Raw genomic sequence first — 23,394 nt, 5'->3', positions numbered from 1 at the left:
TTTGATGAAGTCTTTGTTGCTGATGATTTTAAAGGTCTCAATTTAGTGTAAAACCTTACTTCCTTGATTATAAAGGACTTTGCATGCTACATAAACATGGAAGCCTCAAAACACTGTCCCCAAATGAAGCCACACCAGTTGACTTCCGTGACATTGTGACGTCACAACGCAACATTACATTTGCTTGCTTACAGCACCGACCCATCAACTGAATACGGAAGACAAACGTCTGTAGCATAGCTGTGTAGAATGGAAAAATGTCCAGAATTTATTTAATGTATTAATTTATCTGAGATCACTGCTCTCAGACCAGCCAGAGTGGGGAGGGGGGTCAGAAGATGAGGTGTGGATTGGGACAGTGGGGTCTACTCTATTGAGAAAGGGGAACCAGACTGTCCTGCTGAGCACTCGAGGTGGGGGTTGAAAAGTAATCGAGCTTCCTTGACAAATGTAACTATAATCTGATTACACATTTTACAAATGTAATCTGGTCTGAGTTACTTACTTTTCATAATCTGATTACGTAATCCCGATGACGTGTATTCAGTTACTACCCAACCCTGTCCACACACTTGCCCCTTGTGCATCCTTTTATTAATGAAATCATGATTAAGCATCAGTTTGGTTTGTACCCTTTTAGCTGGTCAGTTTCCCTGAGTTACCAACAGACTGTGCTTCACATTTCCACCAGAAGGTGACAGCACATGTTATAGTGGTGGCTACCTATTGGAGATCTGACAACTAGGCTATGTAGATGCCAATCCTTCTAAAGGTAGGAGGTCAGTACTACATTTTGTATGTCATTAGACCGCCATTAAATTCATATTTCTATAATCACTGATTCATGATGATGACAGTGGTCTGTCTCTTGGTTTCAGTCGGGATTTAGCGGTGGTGGATCTCTCTCTCGCTCTCTCTCTCACCTACCCTCCCTCGCCCTCCATCCTCCCCCCTCCCTCTCTCCCACACGCATGCAGACAGACAGACAGGCTGCACGACCCCCCTCCCCCCTTCCATCATTTTCCCATCTCTCCTACTCACTCTCTTCTCTCTACAACAAACATGGCCGCTAAATCTGATGGTGCACCCGTCTCTCTACGAAACGAAATACCGGCCGAGTCTCCCCAGCGGTCCCCCCGGCGCCGCCCCGCAGAGCAGCGCTACTCCCTGGCGGACTGCTGCTGGACGCTGTGCGCCCTTTTGGTCTTCTTTTCGGACGGGGCCTCAGACCTGTGGCTGGCGGCGGACTACTACCTAAGGACAGACTACTGGTGGTTCGCACTGACTCTGGTCTTTGTGATAGTTCCGTCCGTGGTCGTGCAGGTGCTGAGCTTCAGATGGTTCGCCTACGACTACTCGGACCAGACCGCCGAGTGTGTGGAGGAGGAGAGCGACTTCAGCACCAAGGGCAGCGACGAGCGGGGCGCTGGCCGCTGCACTGCTGCCGCGGCCGGGGTGCTGCTGCCTGGGACGGGCACCAGCAGGGGAGGAGCCCGAGCCCGGGGCTGCTGCAGAGCCTGCATTTGGCTCTTCCAGGCCGTCGTGCACATCTTTCAGCTGGCGCAGGTCTGGAGGTAAGACCCGGTCACTCATAACGGTATCTGACAGACACACCTGTCTGTCTCTGCCTTTCTCTCAGTGTGAGTGTGAGTGTGTGTGTGTGTGTGTGTGTGTGTGTGTGTGTGTGTGTGTGTGTGTGTGTGTGTGTGTGTGTGTGTGTGACACTGTGTGTGTGGGTGTGTGTGTGTGTGTGTGTGTGTGTGTGTGTGTGTGTGTGTGTGTGTGTGTGACACTGTGTGTGTGTGTGTGTGTGTGTGTGTGTGTGTGTGTGACAGTGTGTGTGTGTGTGTGTGTGTGTGTGTGTTGCCCGTGCATTCGTCTTCAAAGCCCCAGCAACACACACACACGCACCCCGTGATTAAAATGGTTTGAAACGTGATCATTCAGAGACTTGTACGCCCCAAAATGCCAGAATGTATTTTGTATTGTTTGATGTCTCCCCCGCTTGGAGAAGGAGAAGTATGCTCCACCTCCCTTTCCTGACGCGCTTCTTCTAGGTCAATAATCTCCTGGGGAAAATCGTCAACTCATCCACACCATCGCCTTACAAATACAGTCCAACCTTTGGGTGAGGGATGAGCTCTATGCATTCTGCTGAGTGGGTAGAGGAGCTATTGGTCCCAAGCCACAATGTTGTGATGTGAGGGAGATGTGTGATGTAGTCATACATGTCAGGAGTGTCACCTCATATTTTGCACAGTGACGGATGATCTGTGTACTTGATTTCCTAATCGCTCTCACTGTTTGTGTCATGTCAGTCCTTAGCCGGAGGCTTGTGCTTTGATGTGTTCAAAACCCACAACATCCTCATATCTCCCCGGCTTCAGTATCTGGAGATGTTTGTGTCTGATCCTGTCATCTGAGAGTCCAAACACGTTTAATTTGCAGGCACACGCTGTGAGGCTGAAAACAAACTCGAGCAGCGTACACGTTCACATTACTCTCACCCGGATGCTAGTAGGTCTGTAGGTCAGCTACTCAGTCAGCGATGGCGAGGCGGCCCTCGAGCTCAGAGTGCGCTGATTCATTTTGACAGGCTTGAACTGCTGCCAGGCAGGAAGAGGCACCCAGCTGAACTGTGGTGGGAGGGAGGTTAGACAAATAATCTGTGTGATATAGAGACTTAGAGAGAAATAATGTGTTTATACAGATACTGTGATGATACAGAAAGATACATACTGTGTTTATACAGATACTGTGATGATACAGAAAGATACACACTGTGTTTATACAGATACTGTGATGATACAGAAAGATACATACTGTGTTTATACAGATACTGTGATGATACAGAAAGATACATAGTGTTTATACAGATAGTGTGATGATACAGAAAGATACATAATGTGTTTATACAGATAGTGTGATGATACAGAAATACAAATAATGTGTTTATACAGATACTGTGATGATACAGAAAGACAAATAATGTGTTTATACAGATACTGTGATGATACAGAAAGATACATACTGTGTTTATACAGATACTGTGATGATACAGAAAGATACATACTGTGTTTATACAGATACTGTGATGATACAGAAATACAAATAATGTGTTTATACAGTTAGTGTGGTGATACAGAAAGACAAATGATGTGTTTATACAAATAGTGTGATAAAACAGAAACACAAATCATGTTTATACAGATAGTGTGATGATACAGAAAGACAAATAATGTGTTTATACAGATAGTGTGATGATACAGAAAGACAAATAATGTGTTTATACAGATAGTGTGATGATACAGGTCTATCTATATGTAGACCTACAATCTCTCCCTCTGTGGTCTCTCTTCCTGCCTCTTTAGACACTCCTATACTTATTGATTCCTTAGAGATGTGTGTGTGTGTGTGTGCGTGTGCGTGTGCGTGTGTGTTCGCTCGCGTGCGTGCGTGCACGTCAGGAGCATGTTAAAGCAGCATGGGCAGAGCAGAATTAGCGGTTAATGCCATCAAAGCTGTCGTCGTGTGCGCTCTGGTCATCGCTGCAGCTCTCAGACCGCCGTGTGTCGGCACAATGAAGAGGATTAGCGACGTGTGTTTTACCCTCAGCTGTTAACTCCGGGAGGATCTGTCACTGATACACAGTCAGTCAGTCAGGTGAACCGGGGATCAATTTGTGCCGGCTATTAGAATTAAACGCCAATGGGATGTGAGCTGTGATGCAAACACAATGGGATTGTGTGTGTGTGTGTGTGTGTGTGTGTGTGTGTGTGTGTGTGTGTTTGCGTGCGTGTGCGTGCGCACGTGTGTGTGTGTGTGTGTGTGTGTGTGTGTGGCTGGATCTTTGATCCTCATTACAGCACGTACGCACGCTCTCTTTTCTCAGTGTGTGATATCCCAAGGCACACTTTAGTGTCGCAGCAACCAGAACAAAAAGGGTTACACAAACGTCCTCGCGGTTCACTGGGCTTATTGACATGGGACCCTTCTTCTGACCCGTCTCCTTCTGACCCGTCTCCCTGAGGCAATATTGCTGAGACATTTTTAGCTTCAGTCGTCGTCAGCGAGCGAGCCCCAGTCTTTTCTCCAAAACACACACAGTTAGGTGGTGTTGTGTGTGGTGATGAAGGTAATGATTTACACATAGTGTATTATACTGTATGTTTGCCTAGTGCCAATAGATGTTACACGTCACTACTTCATATCTTCAAAGCAAACACGTTTATGTGTGTAAATATGTGTGTTCACACACACACACACACACAGTGCCTGGGAATGACTTTGCGTGTGTGTGTGCAAAGTCGTCGTATGTGTTTGCTACACAAGGTCATATATGGATTGCGTTGAGACGGGGGCGGGGCTACGTGCCAGCTGAGCTCAGGAGCAGGTGTGGAGTGCTATCTGGAGAACTGGGGGAGTGCACCTATATGAGGAACAACTCCCCCCCCCTATTTTACTATTGTAAAAAACAAACCTTTGGAGAAAAAGTGTGGGAGCTCAAAACCCTACAACCCAAAGTCCTGAATGAGTGCATTTATATGACGAGTCTGGTCTTATCTTTGATGGCAAAAATGTTTTTGAAACATAATAATATCATGACATAGTATCATGACGTAATATTATGACATATTTCATCTCATGTCTTTCACCCCCTCTCCAAAAAAAATAGCTGAATTTCACAATGCACTTTTCCGAATTCTGCTCCGTTTCTCCATATCCCCTGACGCTGTTCGTTCCACAGGTACGTCCACGCTCTCTACTTGGGGGTGCAGAGCCGCTGGCGTGGCGACCAGGAGCAGCATCACTTCTACTGGCGCCTGATGTTCCAGAGTGCCGACATCAGCATGCTGCGTCTGCTCGAGTCCTTCCTGAAGAGCGCCCCTCAGCTGGTGCTGCAGCTCAGCATCATGCTCCAAGCCAGCCAGGTGCTGCCCCTGCAGGGTGAGTCCTCACAGACACGTCGATAGGGCAAAGATATGATACTGAGTAACTGATATATAGAGATCAGTGTTGGAGTCAAGCCCCCGGTGTTCGAGTCCAAGTCCAAGTCACCAAAGAACAGTGCGAGTCCAAGTCTGAGTCCGGAGTTAATGAGCATGAGCGTTAGAGATGCGCGGATGAGCTTTTATGCCATCCTAATCCGCGTGTATGCATGAACCGTCCGCCCGCCATAAATCCGCACAAATTATTTCATACTATTTATAGATCCGCGCCCGCCATTCACCCGACATTTCACAACTATAAAACGATCGAACTTACGGTTTCTGCTGCCGTTGGTGCGATCGCTGCAGTCCAAGACTCCAAATAAACTTCCATGCTGTACTATGTCCAGTCCACCACTTGCCCTCATGTAGTTTACTCGGCTAATGCTATAGCTTTAAGTTTAGTTTACTTGATTGCCTCATTGTATGGGAAAATATGAACGAGCCTAGCGACCTAGCACATGGCTATTGTTTTGTTTACGGCCATGGGTCCTTTGGGGGATCTACAATAGGCGACTAAGAATGTGCCTGACGAAAAATGTAGCTTAAAATACGTTCATAGACTAGAGACCGTAATTCATATTATTTTTCCTCATTAATGATACATCGTTTCAACTGCCTGCAACCCGCCCGCATTAATCAGAATGTTTATTTTTATGATCCGGCCCGCCCGCGGGTGGGATATCCGCGGTCAGCGCGGTTATAACTGCGGCCCGCGCATCACTAATGAGCGTGAATCCACATGTACGTGGAATACACGTGCCTGCCCTCGCATGAAATTGAAAAATGTCACGATATTAATATAACGATCAATATCTTAATAATATCTGACAAATTATTAGGGGCTATTACACAAAAATGAACAAAAAGAAGAAGAAAAAAACAGTCTTTATCCGTTAAAAAGTCCTGAGTCTGAATGCATGAATGCTCGAGTCCATCTCCGAGTCATAAGTGCTCAAGTCCAAGTCGAGTCACGAGTCCTGAAAATGAGGCCAGGACTTGGACTCGATTCAGAGTCCAATTGGACTGGACTCCCACACTGCCTGACGTCACTCCATCACACATCTCTAGCCCACACTCTGCGCCACTAGTGATTAGGGCCTTACTGAGGCATCCACAGAGCAGGAGAAATGTGTCCCATATTCTTGCTGCACTAAATGGTAAGAGCGCTCCCCCCGAAGTCATTTCCTTCTCTAATTTCTTCCACTCCCTCCCCCTCTCCATCCTCCATCTCTCTCCTCCCACCTCCCATCCTCCTCCTCTCCCCAGGGATCTCAGCCTCTGCCTCGCTCGTATCCCTGGCCTGGATGATTGCCTCCTATCAGAAGGTCTTGAGGGACTCCCGAGATGACAAGCTGCCCATGACCTACAAGGCCGTCATCGTTCAGATCCTGTGGCACCTGTTCACCATCGGCGCGCGCACGCTGGCCTTCGCGCTGTTCGCCTCCGTGTTCCAGCTTTACTTTGGCATCTTCATCGTGGCCCACTGGTGCATCATGACATTTTGGATCATCCAAGGCGAGACGGACTTCTGCATGTCCAAGTGGGAGGAGATCATCTACAACATGATGGTGGGCATCGTGTACGTCTTCTGCTGGTTCAGCGTGAGAGAGGGCCGCACCCGCTGCAGGATGCTCATCTACGGCCTGACCGTGTTGGTGGAGAACGTGGCGCTCACCGCCGCCTGGTACGTGTACCGCGGCCCGCGCACCTCAGACTTCTACGCCGTCGTCATGGTGTGCGTGGTGGCCAGCAGCTACGCTCTGGGCACCTTCTTCATGTTTGTGTATTACTGTCTGCTGCACCCCGACGGCCCCATCTCAGGATGGGGCTATATGGTGGAGAAGGAGGGGGGGGCGGTGGATCCCCTCGCCTCCCCGGCTTCCACCCTTCCCCCCGACCTGGTCGTGGGCAGCCCCCCCAGGACCCTGCAGAGAACTAAAGGGGCGGACAGGGAGCAGGGCTCCGCGATAGACGGGGACGTGTTTAAGATCCGACCGGCCCGGGGGGCTCAGGCGCCGGTGCCCTGCCTCACCCCCAGGACTGAGGGGCCGGTCATCCGAATAGATCTCCCCAGGAAGAAGTACCCCGCCTGGGACGCCCACTTCATCGACCGCCGGCTGCGTAAAACCATCCTGGTGCTCGAAGGTGCTGCGCCGGTCACGCCCAGGATCCAGTACCGCTGTCTGGGTACGGCCAAAGAAATGATGGAGTATGAGACCACCGTGTGATGTGACTCTGACTCAGCTCGCTGAGCGTGCAGGACGTCCCGGCTCTAAACGGCACCGACCGCGACGACACTCCCCGAGTCGCCTATCTCCACTCTGCAGCGACTCGATTGCTCTCTGTACCGTCGAGCACCAACAGAGGGAAGGGATGGTGTGTGGTTTCCTTTTTCACGAGGCGAAATCCTGACATGCTGTCTTAACAGCGGTGTGTATTTAGGTTTCTGTATCATTTCTCAGGTCAGGTGGTGCAGAAAGACGTTGTGGGCCGAGTTGACAGGTTCTGCAGCGAGGCTCGCCCGTCCGTCCAGTGAACTTGCCAGAGGAGCCCCGGGCAGAGGAGTGGAGTTGTACGTTTATCAATCAGAGGTCGAATGTCCTCAGTCAAGGTGCTTCAACACTCATCCTCTCAAGGCAGTTTACCAGAGCCAAGTCTTCAACATGCATGAATATTTATGGCAGCTAGGGGGCAAAGGTGTAGCAGGGTGAGGAAGCCAGGCTCTTGAAGATGGGCGACTCGCGTCCTCATTTCAAACAGGATGTTCACCAAATATAAATAGAACACAGGTACCACCGATCTGCAGCACCTCCATGGCTATTCACTCATGTTGAAGTCGTCTCGAAAACTGCCGTCTCCAAGCCGGAGGGCGGTTTAAAAGCAACATGTATTGAGTTGAATGTAAAAAACAGTAGGAAAATGTGATATTTGTGACAAGGCTTTGAGCATTTTCATGCTGTCAGTGGGATATACAACATTCCTGTGGTAATATATTTGTTTTTGTTTTTTTAAGGTAAGCTAGAAATAAATAAATTAAAAATATATAGATTTGTGCGTTTACAAACAACCTGTTTTTGGGCCATACCATCGATATTATTCTAATAGGATGCACCTTCCTCCAGAATGTGTAATTTATTGAACAATAGTTACATTATTATTTCCATTTACGTTTGTAGGATGTATTCTATCGATATGACTCGGCAGTTGTATTTTCCACACGCATCCGTCTTGCACTGCAAAGGCAAAAGAATGGACGTTCATTTCCACGTAGACCCATTGATACCTGATGCAGCATTTGCGCGACGCGGTTCGCAGTCTTAAAGGGATACACACGCAAATGCTGCATCAGGTATCAATGAATTAAGCTGCACAAAGAAGAGGGGTGGTTACAGAATAACAGCGCCGTCTGTAATTGTACTGTATCCATTATTCTTTGTTGTCTAGAAAATGTGAAAGAAAAAAAAATCGATCGTCTGCAGACTCCTAAGAGAACAGCTTTGATATTATTGATGGTTCAGGCATGTGCTATTTGTTTAATCAGGGTGTGAGGTTGTTCTATAGAATAGTCACAAGAGGGAAGTGTGTGTGTGTGTGTGTGTGTGTGTGTGTGTGTGTGTGTGTGTGTGCGTACGTGTGTGTGTGTGTGTGTGCGTGTGCGTGTGTGTGCGTGTGTGTGTGTGTCTGTGCGTGTGTGTGTGTGTCTGTGCGTGTGTGTGTGTGTCTGTGCGTGTGTCTGTGCGTATGGGTGTGTGTGTGTGTGTGTGTGTGTGTGTGTGTGTGTGCGTGTGTGTGTGTCTGTGCGTGTGTGTGTGTGTGTGTGTGTGTGTGTGTGTGTGTGTCTGTGTCTGTGCGTGTGTGTCTGTGCGTATGGGTGTGTGAGCTCCCATACCAGCATGCACATAACCAGTATGGATGGTTGGATGGGGGGGGGGGGGGGGGGTTGAGAGTGTCTTGTCATGTGCATTTGAGTCTATATGAAATGGTGTCATTGAAATATGACAGCTTTGTACTAAACACTGTCCAGACAACTCATTTTTTCCAGACGGCACTCACTGAAATAAATCACCCACAAAGCACCTCTGCCACCACCACTGTCGCATAACGAGGCCAGAGGCTTTGATCATGGTGCTAAACTGTTGAGTCTATCATGTAACAACAACATGGCAACACCATAACATCTGGTGTTCTGGAAAGAGTTTGGCTGGGCTGTACCTCAAACACAAACACAAAGCTCCAATCAAAGCCTTAAACTGGTCGTGCCAGACTGTTGCTGTTCACAGCACACACAAAAAAGAGGGACAAAGAGGGTGATTTCATTGTTGTTGTTGCTAAAATAAAGAGCAATGTGTTTACCTGATTTGTGCCGAGTTGGTGTCTTTACAACACACAGAATCACCGCAAGACAGAAAGAGAGTCCGAGACAGATTGTTCTGATTAGATCCCATCTCGTTGCAGCGGATTAGTGAACTGGGCCTGCTTGCCTGCAATACCTATCCACAGAGATCACTGACCACCACATGAACCTGTTCTCTAACTTATTTCCCACAAACAGCATTTTTGGACACAGTGCTATCATCGTACTTCACCACCTGTAAGCAATTTCCAGAATTATAGTCTAATCTATTGATCATGACTGAGTCATGACTAAGACCCCACCTGGGACATGCAGAAGCTCTCACACTAACTTCAGCTTTTGTTTGGATAAATTGGCTTCATCAGCCTCATGGTTGCAAGTCAATGGAGTGAAACAAGAATACAAATGGCGCCTTCTGTTGCTGTAAAACAAACAGAACAAGTAGTAGAGCACAGAGCAGTCTGCCAGAATTTGTCTTTGATCTAAATTATTTTATCTCAATTCCCTGATTGCCTTTACACACAGCAGATATGGTACTAGGCCACTGTCGCAAGACTTGTAGACATGCAACAGATAAGAACAACATGGCGAAACTGGTTTTAAATATTATGCCCATATAATGGAACTAGGGATCTCACGCGCTCGATTCCTAGACTCGCCCTGCAGCTCGCTGAGCTGGCCCTGCAGCTCGTATTTGCCTGCAACTCGGCTGCTGTGTGGCCAATGAGACCAGCATCACTGATGATGTCAGATTTATGACATCACTGATGATGTCATCATCAGTGATGATGTCACAGTGGGCGTTATGACATCACTGATGATGTCATCAGTGGGATTTATGACATCACAGTGGGACAATCACAGTGGGACAGAGAAACAAACAAACAGACAGAGCCCCAACTCCCATTTATATACTGATGATGATGATGACACTAGGACCATTTGGAGTGTCTCGTTCCCCTGGATGATCACACAATTTTGACCTATTTTACATAGATGTCGGTTGTGATTGTCTCCTTTAATCTGCATGTTTGTCAGTCGTGTTTTTATACATTGTCTGTGGGAAGTGCTTTGTGTTTTGTATATGTACACAGGTCTGGAAAAGAGCTATCGATCCCAATGAGACTACCTGCATATTAATAAAAGGACAATGGTAGGGAGGGACTATAGATCAGGTGAAGTTGGTAACAATCTGGTAACAATGTATTTTCTTTGTTTCCAGTGCACCGCCCATCTTCCCCACACATCCAATCAACTACCAGCAACACGAATAATTTTGCATAATAACCATCGTATCCAGTCAGCTAGGACTATTCCTCGAAACTACTTTGCATGATGAACACGGGCCAATCAGCTCCGAGTGGGCGTGGCCAAGGGGCTCGCACCGGCCGCTCGTTTCCTTTGCGCTCAACTGCCACATTTCAGAGTAGAATGGCGACCGCTGCTGCCTGTGGTCTCCAGTGCACCAACAACAACAACACCGCGAAGACGCACAAAGAGCAGCAGAGGAAATCCCGGGACTCGAGACGGAGGCAGGCGGCTCTCCTGTTCCTCAACAACATCTCCCTCGACGGACGGCCCCAGTGTCAGCAGCTGCTCAGCAATGGAAATATCGACCAAAAAGCAGCGGCCGAGGAGCCCCGACTCAGCGCACCGGCTGCTGTGCCCCAGCCAGCGGGTATCCAGGGAACGCTCGCCCAGGTGACACCCGCCGCCACCGGGAGCGCTCCTACTACTTTCCCGGGGACCGGAGTGACGAGCCCCGTCCGACCTTCTTTGGTGATATTTCCGGGACCCGGGCTAGCGAGCGCTGTCGTCGGGGCCAGTGAAGTATTTTTGGAGGGCGGTGGTGGTGGTGGCGGCAGTGTAGCAGACATGTTACCCCCCGACAGCCCTCTGTCACCCGTGCCTCCCGGACACCCGTCCTGCTCCTCACGTGTCGTTTTCAGCCCGGTGCCGACCGCTACTTCACTGCCCCAAAGGTGAGCACCTGAGTGGGGGTAAACAGCTGGCTGCTCAGTGCCCACTGTGGTCCTTTCTGCTGCCTAGTTTACTTCCTTGTTTTGTGAAACCATCTGGCCTCTAACGAGTAGTGTGAGTCTATAGTGACACCTTAGCCTTTTTCTAATCTCCTGTGTTATTGTTACAGCATTTCCCCTCAGGTATAATCTAACGTTATAACAAGACACAGTAGCTGCTGCTGCTGCACTCAACTTTTGCTATTATAGTTTAGAAGTATACAATTTAGGCTACTATATTCTTATATATTTGCATTGTTTGTATTATATTCGCTTCTCCTAAACCCTGCTACTTGGTTTCCTGTGTTTAGATCTAATCTGTGTTCAGAATAAAAGACGTAAGTCTTAGTCATATCAGTTGCCAGATTTATAATTTGACAAGATATTTTTGGCCACCATGAGAAGATAATCCATAATCCGTGTCCCTCTTGCATACGGTCAGATGCTTGACCGACCTTGTAATTTGGCTTTGATTCCAAATCTGATGTAAAGGGATTTGGATGTGTTCAGCCGGCTAGTCCAGAACAAGACAAAGCCTGTTAACATCCATTGTTTTGGTTGATGTTTAGGTCAATAATAAGATGGCCTTTGTGTGTCTCTTGATCTCTGCCCAGATCAAGGAATGTCTCTGGTTCCCCTGGACCACCCAGGGTGTCTAAGAAAGTCCACTTCATCAAGAGTATGAGGCAGTATGACACCAGGGGATGCAGGTTCGTCTCATTACATACCGAATGAGTTGACTAATTAATGAGTGGAGACAGTACAGGTTTAGATTCTTATCTTCGTTCTTGTCGGACAAATCTAAAAAAAAAAAAAACAGGTTGTTTTCCTTTTGGACTTTGAAGTAGGCCTTTCATTTACCAGCACTGTTACTCTCCTCTCTCTAGTATATTGTAATAAGCTGCTTGATTCAGCTTGGCTTGCAGAAGCATAACAGTGTGCAGCTGCTGAGCGGTGATTGCAACAGTAGGAAGTTAATCACCCGAGTTGGAACGTTATCAAAAGCCAAAAAGAGGTGCCGTGTGGAAATGCAACACTGCTACCGCTTTGCAACAGCCCTCCTGCAAGACTGAAATATCACACTGAAGGCTGTCCGTCTGTCTGTCTGTCATTACTGTTACATGTGTTAGAAACCAGAGTATACGGATGTATTTGTTGGGCTCTAGACACTAGAAACCAGTCAAACCACGTTAGATTTTTTTTGGGCACTTTATTTAAGCTAAACCAGGATTTTCTAACTCCCCTTAAACTAATTTCTCCTCAGCATTTACAAATATGTCTCCATCTGAGACAAGCTCATGTTCATGGTCACATGGTGTCTGTGTCATGTGTTCTCTGGTCTCTGTGTAAGCTTCACTTTTTTTGCTGATGCGTGCCTTAGCATGACTTAGCAGAAATCCTAAATTAACCCACCGTTCTGAGTGACGTTCCTCTCTATTTAAAGCCATCGCATACGTTCGACTGAGTTGGAGGCAAAAGGTGAAAAATCCCAATTAACATTCAGGCCTTCAGTTATATTAAGCTCGTTAGTTTATGCCGGCAGATATTTAGATATTATATTGAGACATTGTCACACTTAAGATATTTGATATCTCCCCTCAAGGTCTGTCCAGGGTGTTTTCTGCTGAGGGTCCATGCCAGAGACTGCTGACTATATGTTCATATTGATTGGTGTTTTTTTGAAGCCTGAGGAGGACTAGAACTGAGGCCCCTGGTGTTTGTGAAGGTTTCGTTGTTCAAAAGACTACTTGCAACAAATTCTGTCGAGTTTATTGGTTGTTTGTGGTGGAACAATGTAGACCTTTGATAGGTTTATTTGTCCGTGCATGTTTGTGTCAGCAGACTAGAGCTATATTGAGTGTGTCCTGTGTTTACCCGTTGCTTCTCCTCTCAGAGATATCCCCTCCCACCTTTAGCTTAGATCGTCGCTGACCTCTCAGTAGAGTCCGTAGCGACGCTGTTTGCAGATCACCAGGTGTAGCCATGCAGATGAGTGTATAGACGTGGCTCTGTGTGTGTGTGTGTGTGTGTGTGTGTGTGCGACTGATCCCCGTACCGATACCGACGAACGCTGTATGTGGCTTAGGGGTGCTCCGATCCGGCTAAGCCACGATCCGATCCGATTCCTGGGGTCACGATCCGATTCCAGAATCGATTCTCGATTCCAACGATTCTCGAATCTAGAATCGATTCTCAATTATGTAGTTTTATATTGCAATAACACACAAAGGTAAATCTAAGACAAAAAATGACAAATGTATTAATGCTGAACTTCAAATTCAACTTCTGAAGTATTACAGTCAGGGCCTAAATTCATTTTGCAAACTAGGGGGGAATTCTCCCCTTATGTTCTTCAGATAAAATGGATTTATAGGCTGGGGGGGGGGGATCTGTAGACTTTGAGAAGGATTTATAGATTTTGGGGGGAACACATTAACCAGAGTTCTTAAGTGCAAGAGGTGGTGGCACCGTGGCAGTACAGTACACAAATGACATGAACATTTGGACACTTATTCAGCCGGTATCTTGCATGTTGCGTTCAGGTGCACTGTAAAAAAATATTATATATATATTTTTTTTTACAATTTTAACACATTGAATGCCAGCCATGTTTTCATTCCTGTAGGTAAGTTGTGCCAGGGGTGTTTTTGACGATTCTGGCTCATTTTAGAACAGCCGAGGATTCTTTTCTGTTAAGAATTCATGAACATCAATCATCTAAAAATAACTAATAGAATGTGTGCTTTCTCTGTCTAAAAGAGTTAGTTTGCAGAGTTAGTAGTTATGTAGATATTAGCCGTTGAGTACAGCATGGTTTCAGCGTCTGGAAATTTATTCAGAGATAAATGGCTTTTTGTGAAACAGTCACTTTAACCATTCATTTTTGGCATCAGTAAGACCGTCAGACATTCTAAACAATAGTTTTGAACAGTAATTTCCTCCATAACAACAGGAAACACCCCTCTCATTCAAACTCCTCCCTCCGTGTGTCTTCTCCTCCTTCCTCCTGGCTCTAACAGCGGGCGTGTCAGAAGCGCGTTGCTGCTGCCTGCCTGCCTGTCTGCCTGTCGGGCAAGACGAGTCTGAAATGGATTACTGTAAAATCGCGTCGCCATTTCCTTGAATGGCTTGCTTCCGCGGTGTGTGTGTGTGTGTGTGTGTGTGTGTGTGTGTGTGTGTGTGTTCGCGCGTTGCTGCGCGGCTCTGGGGGGAAGGGATCTCTGTCCGTTCTGTGTGTGTGTGTCCGGGCTTCTGACTGTAAAATCGCCAAGCCATTTCCGCGGGAGGCGGCTGCTTTTGTGGCTTTTGGGTCCCGTGGCTGTGACTTCTCTCGGTCTCTGTCGCCACTTAGTGGTCGGTAAAATAGATTACACACATGCTCTTGCTCCAAATAGTTATCTCGAAGATGTAAAAGGGGTTGATTGATGTCCCACTGTCAAAAAAAAAAAATCTTTATGTAAGACGAGTTAGTCCGTCCTTGGCACTTAAGCGCTGGATTATGTAAGACGAGTTAGGTCGTCTATGGCACTTAATGAGTTAAGAATCGATTCTTGGGAGTTTGGAATCGATCCAGGAATCGTGGCATTAAGAATCGCGATCCTTTCAGAATCGATTTTTTGGAGCACCCCTAACCGATCCCGACGAACGCTGTATGTGGCTGTTGTTGTGTGTGACTGTAGTCGTTTGCTTGTAGACCGACTGACACTCCCATTTGTTTTGTCTGCCTGTACTTGCTGTGTCCTGCAGGATTATGCTGATTTGTGCCAAGCGGTCGCTATATGCTGCTTTCTCAGTGCTGCCCTATGGAGAGAGTTATCACCTCAGGTACAATTTAAGCACCGGAACAACTAGAGACTAGTCCCCACTTTGATGTTTGACGTTGTGCTGATCCTGGTGTATCATATCATTCTCTGCAAAGGGACTGGTGTGCAGCGCGTGCTGAAAATGACACAATGTAACTCTTTCTGCCCAGTGATCTTAAGCTGGACCCTCACAGACAAAGGCTTTCATCTGTGGTCACAGCTGACATGCTCCCTTCACTGGAAGGCATGGAGCTGGAGCCTTATGGCAAGGTAATAAATAATATGTCTTCTTGAATATTGGTTATGTGGATAATATCTGCCAAGCCACATACCATACCGGAATATACTAACGTGCTTTCAATGTGCATTTTGATGCAGACGGTTTTCACGAGGAATCTTGTTTGTGTTTACGGCCCCCCCGTTTCCCCTCCCCAGACCGTTTCGTACGCCCAGTTCCTCTACCCGACCAACGCCTTGGTGAGGCCGAAGGGCGGCGGCGAGAACGACACTGCAGCTCACACCCCTCAGTCGCGTTTCCGTGGCAACAACGGGCAGAGGAGCTTCACCACCCCGGCTCGTCTGAACAGCGCCGTGGCACAGGACCTGTGTACGGCAAACACACACAACAACACACACACACACAAACAAACACACACAACAACATGCACTCTCCCTCTCACGCGTTCTTCTTCACTGACTAGACCCTAAAATACCATTTGTTTACCTTCAAATCTTGTGTGTGAACAGGTACAGACGAAGTGGCAGACTATGATCCCAACCTCCTCAGTGACCCCCAGTGGCACTGCGGGAGACACAAGAGGGTTCTGATATTTGCCTCATATGTGGTGAGCGTTTATTTATTCTCGTGTGGCGACAGGGTGTGACTGCACTTATTTGTCGTCGAAATCAGGCGCTTGTTTTGATTGATATTCCAAGTCACCGTAGTCAACTTGAATTGAGTTTGAATTAGCGGTTCCCACACTAAGCTGAATTTGAATTTGATTTTACGTGAGTAGAAGTCAATTCAGACAGATTTCAGATGCATTTGTTTGTGGAAAGAGTTGCAACATTTTAGCATCTGAGGTGTGATTGGAATCCCAGTGACTCACTTGAATTCCCTCCAGTTTCAGTGAAGTGCAATTCTGCTTCCTTCGATGAAATCCAAATTCACGTTGTATTTCCCGTTTGCCCTTCAATTCAAGTTCATTGATTTGATTGACTTTCTGAATTGACACCCAAGCCCGAATAAAGGCCAGTAGATTAGATCACAGCACTCAACAGTAGCATCATTGTGTGTGAAACGATTCATACCGAAAGCAAAACAGTAAAGTTTTATTGCAGCTATAAGTCGTAATAAAGGAAGTTTGTGACACTAGACGATGGCGCCGTGTTGATATGCAGGTGTGTTGTCTTTGTGTGCCTGCAGACAACTGTTATCGAGTATGTGAAACCGTCCGACCTGAAGAAAGACATGAACGAGACGTTCAAGGAGAAGTTTCCCCACATCAAGTTGACACTCAGCAAGATCAGAAGGTACAGAGACATCCAATTGATCTTGTCTTCTCCCACTTGGTTCCTCGAGCTTATTCTTATGCTCGTATAAATGAATAGGTGTTTAAAGGATGGGTTTTCCATGGGGAATATGAATATATATTAAATCTCACGCCCCTAAGGTTTTCGAATCCGTTGAAATTTTTGAAATTGGATATTCACTGCCATGCCTATCAAGCATCTATCACATTATTTCCATGTCGCTCTGACGCAAAACGCGTCAGAGCGACACCCCCCGCCTTGCGGAAGTCGTGCACCTATGAACTACAACTGTTGTTGGCCATGGTCCCGCCTCTAGAGGTCCTCCACGCCCCTTCAGAGGCCTTGACAAAAACAAAAAGGCAGCCATCTTTTTCAACCGCCTAGCCTGCTGTAGCTAATATTAGCTTCCCATAGTTCCTTGCAAAGAGACCATATCTCGGGAACGGAAGCACTAATAGACACGGGACTGGCGGCATTGGAAAGATCGTCAAATTTTACATCTAGTAGTAGGTGGGTTGAAGTAACGAAATCAACGCTGAGCAATGTACCCGTTTTTACACATTTTTACAGAAAATAGTTACAACATCAGATGCGCGTAACTCCTACGAAAATGCCTTAAAATGCATGAAATTTTTTTTATGAAGACATCTCCCGACATATATACTACCGTTTACATTTGGTGCAATTTGGAGGCAATTTTATTTTCGATTTATTTCTTCTTCTTTGTATCTTTTATTGTCGAAGCCTTCTTCTTCTTCTTTGAGTTTTATGGCGGTTGGCAAACATATATGTGCATTACCGCCACCTACTGGAGTTTGATATCAGCCAAATGCCTGAGGGGTGGGCATGAAAACGAAGGCCACGCGAGCCCAGTGCATTGTGGGAAATGTAGTATTTCGAGTCCCCGCACCCGCACCTCCCGCCCACCACCCCCCCCCCCACACACAGAGTGGATTTCGGTTGATATCTCTGTGAGTAAACCACCAATTTCAAAAATTTAAACGGATTCGAAAACCTTAGGGGCGTGAGATTTAATATATATTCATATTCCCCACGGAAAACCCATCCTTTAAGCATGATGGTTTTGACTCTGGTTTGAAGTTTGCCTCCTGTGAACTCAGTCAAAGAAATTCTAATCCGTGACACTTCTCCCGCTGTCCACTAGCCTGAAGAGGGAGATGCGCGCCGTGAGCGAGGAGTGCACCCTACAGCCTGTCACCGTGGCGATGGCTTTTGTTTACTTTGAGAAGCTGGTGCTGCAGGGTCGCTTCAACAAGCAGAACAGGAAGCTGGTGGCTGCGGCGTGCGTGCTGCTGGCTGCAAAGATCAGCAGCGACCTGCGGAAACCCGAAGTCAGACAGCTGATTGATGTGAGTGAAGTTTCCTCGACGACACGCGTGCATGGCAGCTCTACTCCGCTGATCGAGTTTAAAATAGAAACACAAAACAACACTCTACCCCAGGGGCGGTTTTAGCATCAGAGCTTTGGGTGGGCTCAGCCCACCCAAAGGTCATGGACCACTGAACCCCTAGGATGGTCCGGGGGCATGCCCCCCCGGAAGAAAATTTTGTACAGTTTCAAGTAAAAATGGATCAAACTGGCGCACTTTGAGATCAAAATGAAGAGACTAGATCTATGAAGAACTACACACATCAATATCTTCTTTACCGTTCTGTGGTTTTACAGCGATGAAAAAATAATTGTTTCCCTATATATATATTCTGCATACAGGTTACTATATGGTAGAATTATGCTTGCATAAATAATACCAAAATCAATCAAAATCAAGTAAAGTAACATTTTGCTTTGTAGGCAAAACAAAAGTAAAATTAAATCAAAAGGGAACTTCCTAACTTATTGGCTGGAATAATATTCCGACAAGATAATAATATACTGTAAGCACTAAAGCAGGAGTTTGCAGTCAACTAGTTGAAATTAATATGTGGCATTATTTGTGGGGGTCAAAATCTATGTAAACACTGACTATTAAATTGTGTGACTAGAAAGACACCAATAAATCTGAGAAAATGTACTTTAATTTTGAACAACAGCACTACAACGGTGGCATTACAAATGGTATTATGAAATTATTGTGGGTAAAAAACAAGAATGCCACTTTTTTTCATGAACTTTAAGCAGAAAATTAAAAAATAGTTTTAAAGCAAAAATAAATAATAAATAAAGATCATTTTAACAGAAACTGCTACTAATGACCACCATGGATTTGGAGAAGGGGGAAAAAAAAAATTGGGTGGGCTGAAACTATTTTTGGGTGGGCCCACCCAAAAAAGGCCTAGAACCGCCCCTGCTCTACCCTCAACCCTCTTTATAACTAATACCTGCAAAGAAACAAGACTAGGCAAGGCGGTCCTGGACTTCTGCCGCTGCAGAACGGACTGCCTAAGAAACGTCTCGGGACTGACTGACTGACTGACTGACTCATTTACTCACTCACCCAGCGACCCACCAACCAACCATTGTTGAAACATGCATGTGTGAGTGTTGAGCAGCAGTGGCAACAGTCCGGTCCGGCTTAACTAGGCTTGCCACACATACATATTTCAAACAATGGGGGCGGTCTGTAAGCCCCTGAGACGTTTCTTGGCAGAAAGTAAAAATCTATAGAAACCCATGTTGTCACTTATGGAAATTTTTCTTGAAAGGTCTCTATTCAGTTTTCAAATATACTGTGGGTGAGGGCGGACATATTGTTTCCTCATGAGGTTTTGTGAATCGGTGTACTTTAGTGAAAAGCTGAATTGAATTAGTTAATCAATGTCTTCAATATCTTTGATCATATGTATACACATATTTGGATACATCTGATTGAATGGACTGTTTTTCATTATCTTAAAGCCATTTTGATGTGAAGGCTTGTGCTTAAATGCCTCCTTGTAATTAGTGTAGGAAATAAAATAAAAAATGGGGGGGGGGCAACTTTTGCCCCCACTGTCTAAAGAAATGGGGGCATTTCCAAAAATTTGGGGGCACTTTAAAAAAAAAAGTAATTCAGGGTTAGAGTTCAGGGTTGCCACATGTCTGGAAAGTGCTTGGAATTAGATTTAAGAAAAAAGAATCAATGACTTGAAAGTGCTTGGGTTTAGCCTACCGGAATCTGTGATCTTGAGCCTTGTGCTCTCCGTAATCTCCAAATTCACAGATATCATTTTTATATGTCATCAGTAGTGCCGGGCCAGGCCGGTCATTGGCTGTTGTGTTCTCTAATAGGCATTCTTAGCTCAAATATGCAGCTGGTCGCCTAGGTAACCTGCATGATGGATACATTTTTGTTTTAATCTTTTTTCTTCTTCTTTTCCCCCGTTTTATTGCTTGAAAAGTCCTTGAAAACTATCATTACAAAACTGTGGCAACCCTGCAGTTGCTAAAGCGTAGTGTGAACAACAGCGCTGTTTGTGTGAGTGTGTGTGTGTGTGTGTGTGTGTGTGTGTGTGTGTGTGTGTGTGTGTGTGTGTGTGTGTGTGTGTGTGTGTGTGTGTGTGTTCTTCTTCATCGTCTTCTTCTGCCAAACAACTTGCAGGTGCTGAGTGTGTGTTAGAGATGGAAATGGAAATTAAATTAATTTAATGAAAATAAAATTATCCAAATCTTGAGGGCCATTTTTGCTCCTAGATCACGGTTTTTAGGGGCATTCTGAGATTTCTTGGTGGATTTTTGCCCTGGCCCCTGGCTAATTTCCTACACTGCTGCTTGGAATTTGTTTAGACAAATATAAATAGTGAAATGTTTGCCCATGTATTCATCTATTCCCAAATCTTTGCCTTTTCTCTCTCTCCGTCTTGTCTCCACGGCGGAGCAGAAGCTGGAGGAGCGTTTCCGTATCAACAGAGGGGAGTTGATCCCTCTGGAGTTCCCGGTGCTGGTGGCCCTGGAGATGGGACTTTACCTCCCCGAGAGCAAGGTCATGCCACACTACCGCCGACTGGTGCAGCAGGGTTAGCGTTAGCGTTAGCCTGCCGCACCGGTCTAAAGGAAGTCAATAGTGGCGCGTTGAATGCCCCGAGGTGAGTCACGGAGCGTACTGGGACGGTAACTGGGATTTGAATCGGAGCCAGCCGGTGGATGGCCTTTACCTGTGGTGTAAATTGTTTAAAAAAAAAATAATAATAATTCACACAGATATATGAACTTGGTATTATTTATTTTCTTTCAGTCGTGATGAATCGGGATAATTGTCATTTTTACTTTTTGCAAATGTTCTCGACTTGATGGCAATGTGTGTCTTTCTGAATGTCTTTTGAAGCGTTTTGTACGTGTTGTTCTGGTGTTAATCCAGCCAACAGCTCTATGTTAGAGATGTTCAACCGGCACATTGATGGTGCTTTTATTTCATTTTTGTTTCTCCTGGTTTTTCGTTTTTCGTTTTTTTTATCAACTTTCCTGTGCATAGCATTCTTAACTTAAACTCTATTTAAAGGACGTGTTGGAAAACATACAGTGTTTAAATGTATGTTTGCTGTGCTGTGATGTTGCTCAGTTTTGACGTAACTTGTTTGTGTCTGTGGAAGTCATTCACCTGCACTTTTAACATGACTATACAGCCTGTGTAGTAGGCTACTGCTTACAAATGACAGCGAAGACCTGTGCTTTTTTGTTTCCTCTAGACACCAGTAAGCCACTGTGAAGTCAATGCATTTTAGCCATTAGACTCCAATAGCATCATGCTATTATTAGCATGGACTGTGGGTATTAACCATGATTTTGTCTGTTCTTGGCTGCTTCCAGGCTGCCCGAACGTTCCAGTGGGAGAAAGTGGCCTTTAGGTTTATGACTCGTTTGAGAAGAAGGATTTGTACGTCCTTCAATATTCCAGCCACATTGTCTTGTTCCTGAATAGAAAGAAAGAATATACATGCAGTTCAGACATGTGCCTGTGTCACTACTTCCTGTTATAGATGTTGGTTGAAAACACTGTGCTAAATGTAAAACCACTATGGCGTCACGGGCTGGCCAACAGAATTATGGAGGTGGATTATTTAAACTAAACGTGTTGCAAGGGATGTACCGATGTGTGTTTTGAGGTAGATATCAACAATCTGATATTTTCCCACCCATACCAGCTGATATGACCAGACAACAGAAGACCACGCTAGTTTCACTCTGTTGCTAATCTGACAGTTGTATCAAGCGACAAAATCCGTGGCCACAAAAATGCCACAATCGGCCAAATAGCAGAAGTAAAAAAAAAAAAAGTCAGACCGATACCAACATTGCTATTTGTTGATATCGGCTGATACCGATATATCGGCGCATCCCTAGACAATCCCCAGTGATACATTGTGTCAAACTTTACAATGCACTGGGCTGTATTCCTCACTGCATAGTTGTCACATTTTTCAGTTCTCAGGAAATATGTTATTTTTTCCCCCTCTTCTTCCTACTTTTGAATGGCTCAAAATATCTGACCAAAAGAGTTTAAATGTTAACCACCATCTTGGGTGTGATGTTCCATCATCGTCCCTAAGATCATCTGTATCGCATTGTAAGTCAAATGGAAGTTGATTGTAGTGTTGGGGCACAACATGGTGGACTAACACCCTTAGGAGGATGGATGTATAACCGGATGGAAAGTTGCTTCTATATTTACCAAAAGCTATTATCCTAACTGCAGTATTTATGGCGTAGCAAACTCTTTTAGGTTTTGGATGCCATAAGACGTTCAAGTGTGAACAAAAGTGCCTGAAACTACAGTTGCAGGGAAATGGTGAACCATCATTTCACAGTGATATTTCACGTTGACATTTCTCGGGTCTCGCTGCTGTAGAGATCCTTTAGATGTTGAGATCTGGAAAAGAGAATCGCAAACACTTTCTAGAGGGTTCTTGTTGTAGTTTGTCATTTCAGTGATTCAAAGTGACGTGTCTTGAGTGTAGTGGTGTTAATTGTATTATTACAGTACACATCCAAATAGACCTCACAGAAAAAGCCTGTGCAGTTTTGACCTGTATAACTGTGTTGTACTTGTATGGTTGGTGTGTCAATTTTGTAAATAATCTTGTTTTCATACTATAAAATTGGAATGTTTTTGAAATATATTTTCTGATTCTGAAAAAATCCAAGTGGTTTTAGTTGTCTGTTTTTAAGGGGGCTTTATGAACCAGTTTACGGATGCTTTCCAAAAAAATTAGAATATCATGGAAATACCATGGATGACCGTGGGCTTCAGCGGATTGTCAAGCAAAGACGAATCAAACATTTGGCGGAGATTCCGATTGGAGTCAGTCAACTGAGAAGTAACTGCTGATTTTCTTCACACTATTCTAATTTCTTGAAATACTGTTTTGGGGGTTTTCTGGAGCTGTAGGTCAAAATGATGAAAAATGAAACAAATAAAGGCTAGACATATTTCACTTTGTGTGTAATGAATCTATAATCTATGAAAGTTTCACTTTTTGAAAGGAATTATGGGGAAAAAACTAACTTTTCCATGATATTCAAATTGTTTGGAAAGGATCTGTACCGTATATGCAGTGTTGGGGAATCTACTTTGAAAGCATAGCTTAGGAAGCTAACAACTACTTGGAACATGGAAGTAGTTTGAACTACAGCAAGGTTAGCCTGCAGAAAATGTAGTTTAGGAAACTACAAGCTATGCAGAAAAAGTACAAACTACTAAAAAAGCGTAAAATTGACAATGTACATATGTGATATGAAATAAAATATAATAGGCTACGAA

General features: G+C 45.3%; 2 protein-coding genes across 3 annotated transcripts; both read left to right on the top strand.

Annotated features, from left to right (window-relative positions):
* Positions 1-1,006: 1,006 nt before the first annotated feature.
* On the top strand, positions 1,007-7,219 carry xkr7a (XK related 7a; the record flags this gene model as incomplete). The annotated part of the gene is made up of 3 exons (XM_083639116.1): positions 1,007-1,574; positions 4,748-4,947; positions 6,258-7,219. The coding sequence occupies exons 1-3, from the start codon at positions 1,063-1,065 to the stop codon at positions 7,217-7,219; spliced, it is 1,674 nt and encodes a 557-aa protein (XP_083495242.1). The 5' UTR covers positions 1,007-1,062.
* Positions 7,220-10,776: 3,557 nt separating this feature from the next.
* On the top strand, positions 10,777-22,962 carry cables2a (Cdk5 and Abl enzyme substrate 2a; the record flags this gene model as incomplete). 2 transcript variants are annotated; one of them, XR_014552781.1, is made up of 10 exons in its annotated part: positions 10,777-11,327; positions 11,978-12,073; positions 15,111-15,188; positions 15,337-15,436; positions 15,602-15,773; positions 15,914-16,011; positions 16,593-16,699; positions 17,865-18,069; positions 20,518-20,722; positions 21,444-22,962. XR_014552781.1 is itself a non-coding variant. In XM_083639108.1 (9 exons), the coding sequence occupies 9 exons, from the start codon at positions 10,777-10,779 to the stop codon at positions 20,656-20,658; spliced, it is 1,548 nt and encodes a 515-aa protein (XP_083495234.1). In that variant the 3' UTR covers positions 20,659-22,962. The 2 variants fall into 2 exon arrangements, 1 of the variants encoding a protein (XP_083495234.1); XM_083639108.1 differs by having other exon boundaries at positions 20,518-22,962.
* Positions 22,963-23,394: the final 432 nt, after the last annotated feature.

This window comes from Poromitra crassiceps (assembly GCF_964638095.1).
Source record: "Poromitra crassiceps genome assembly, chromosome: 6".
Taxonomy (NCBI): domain Eukaryota; kingdom Metazoa; phylum Chordata; class Actinopteri; order Beryciformes; family Melamphaidae; genus Poromitra; species Poromitra crassiceps.
This window is presented reverse-complemented; position numbering and strand designations above follow the sequence as displayed.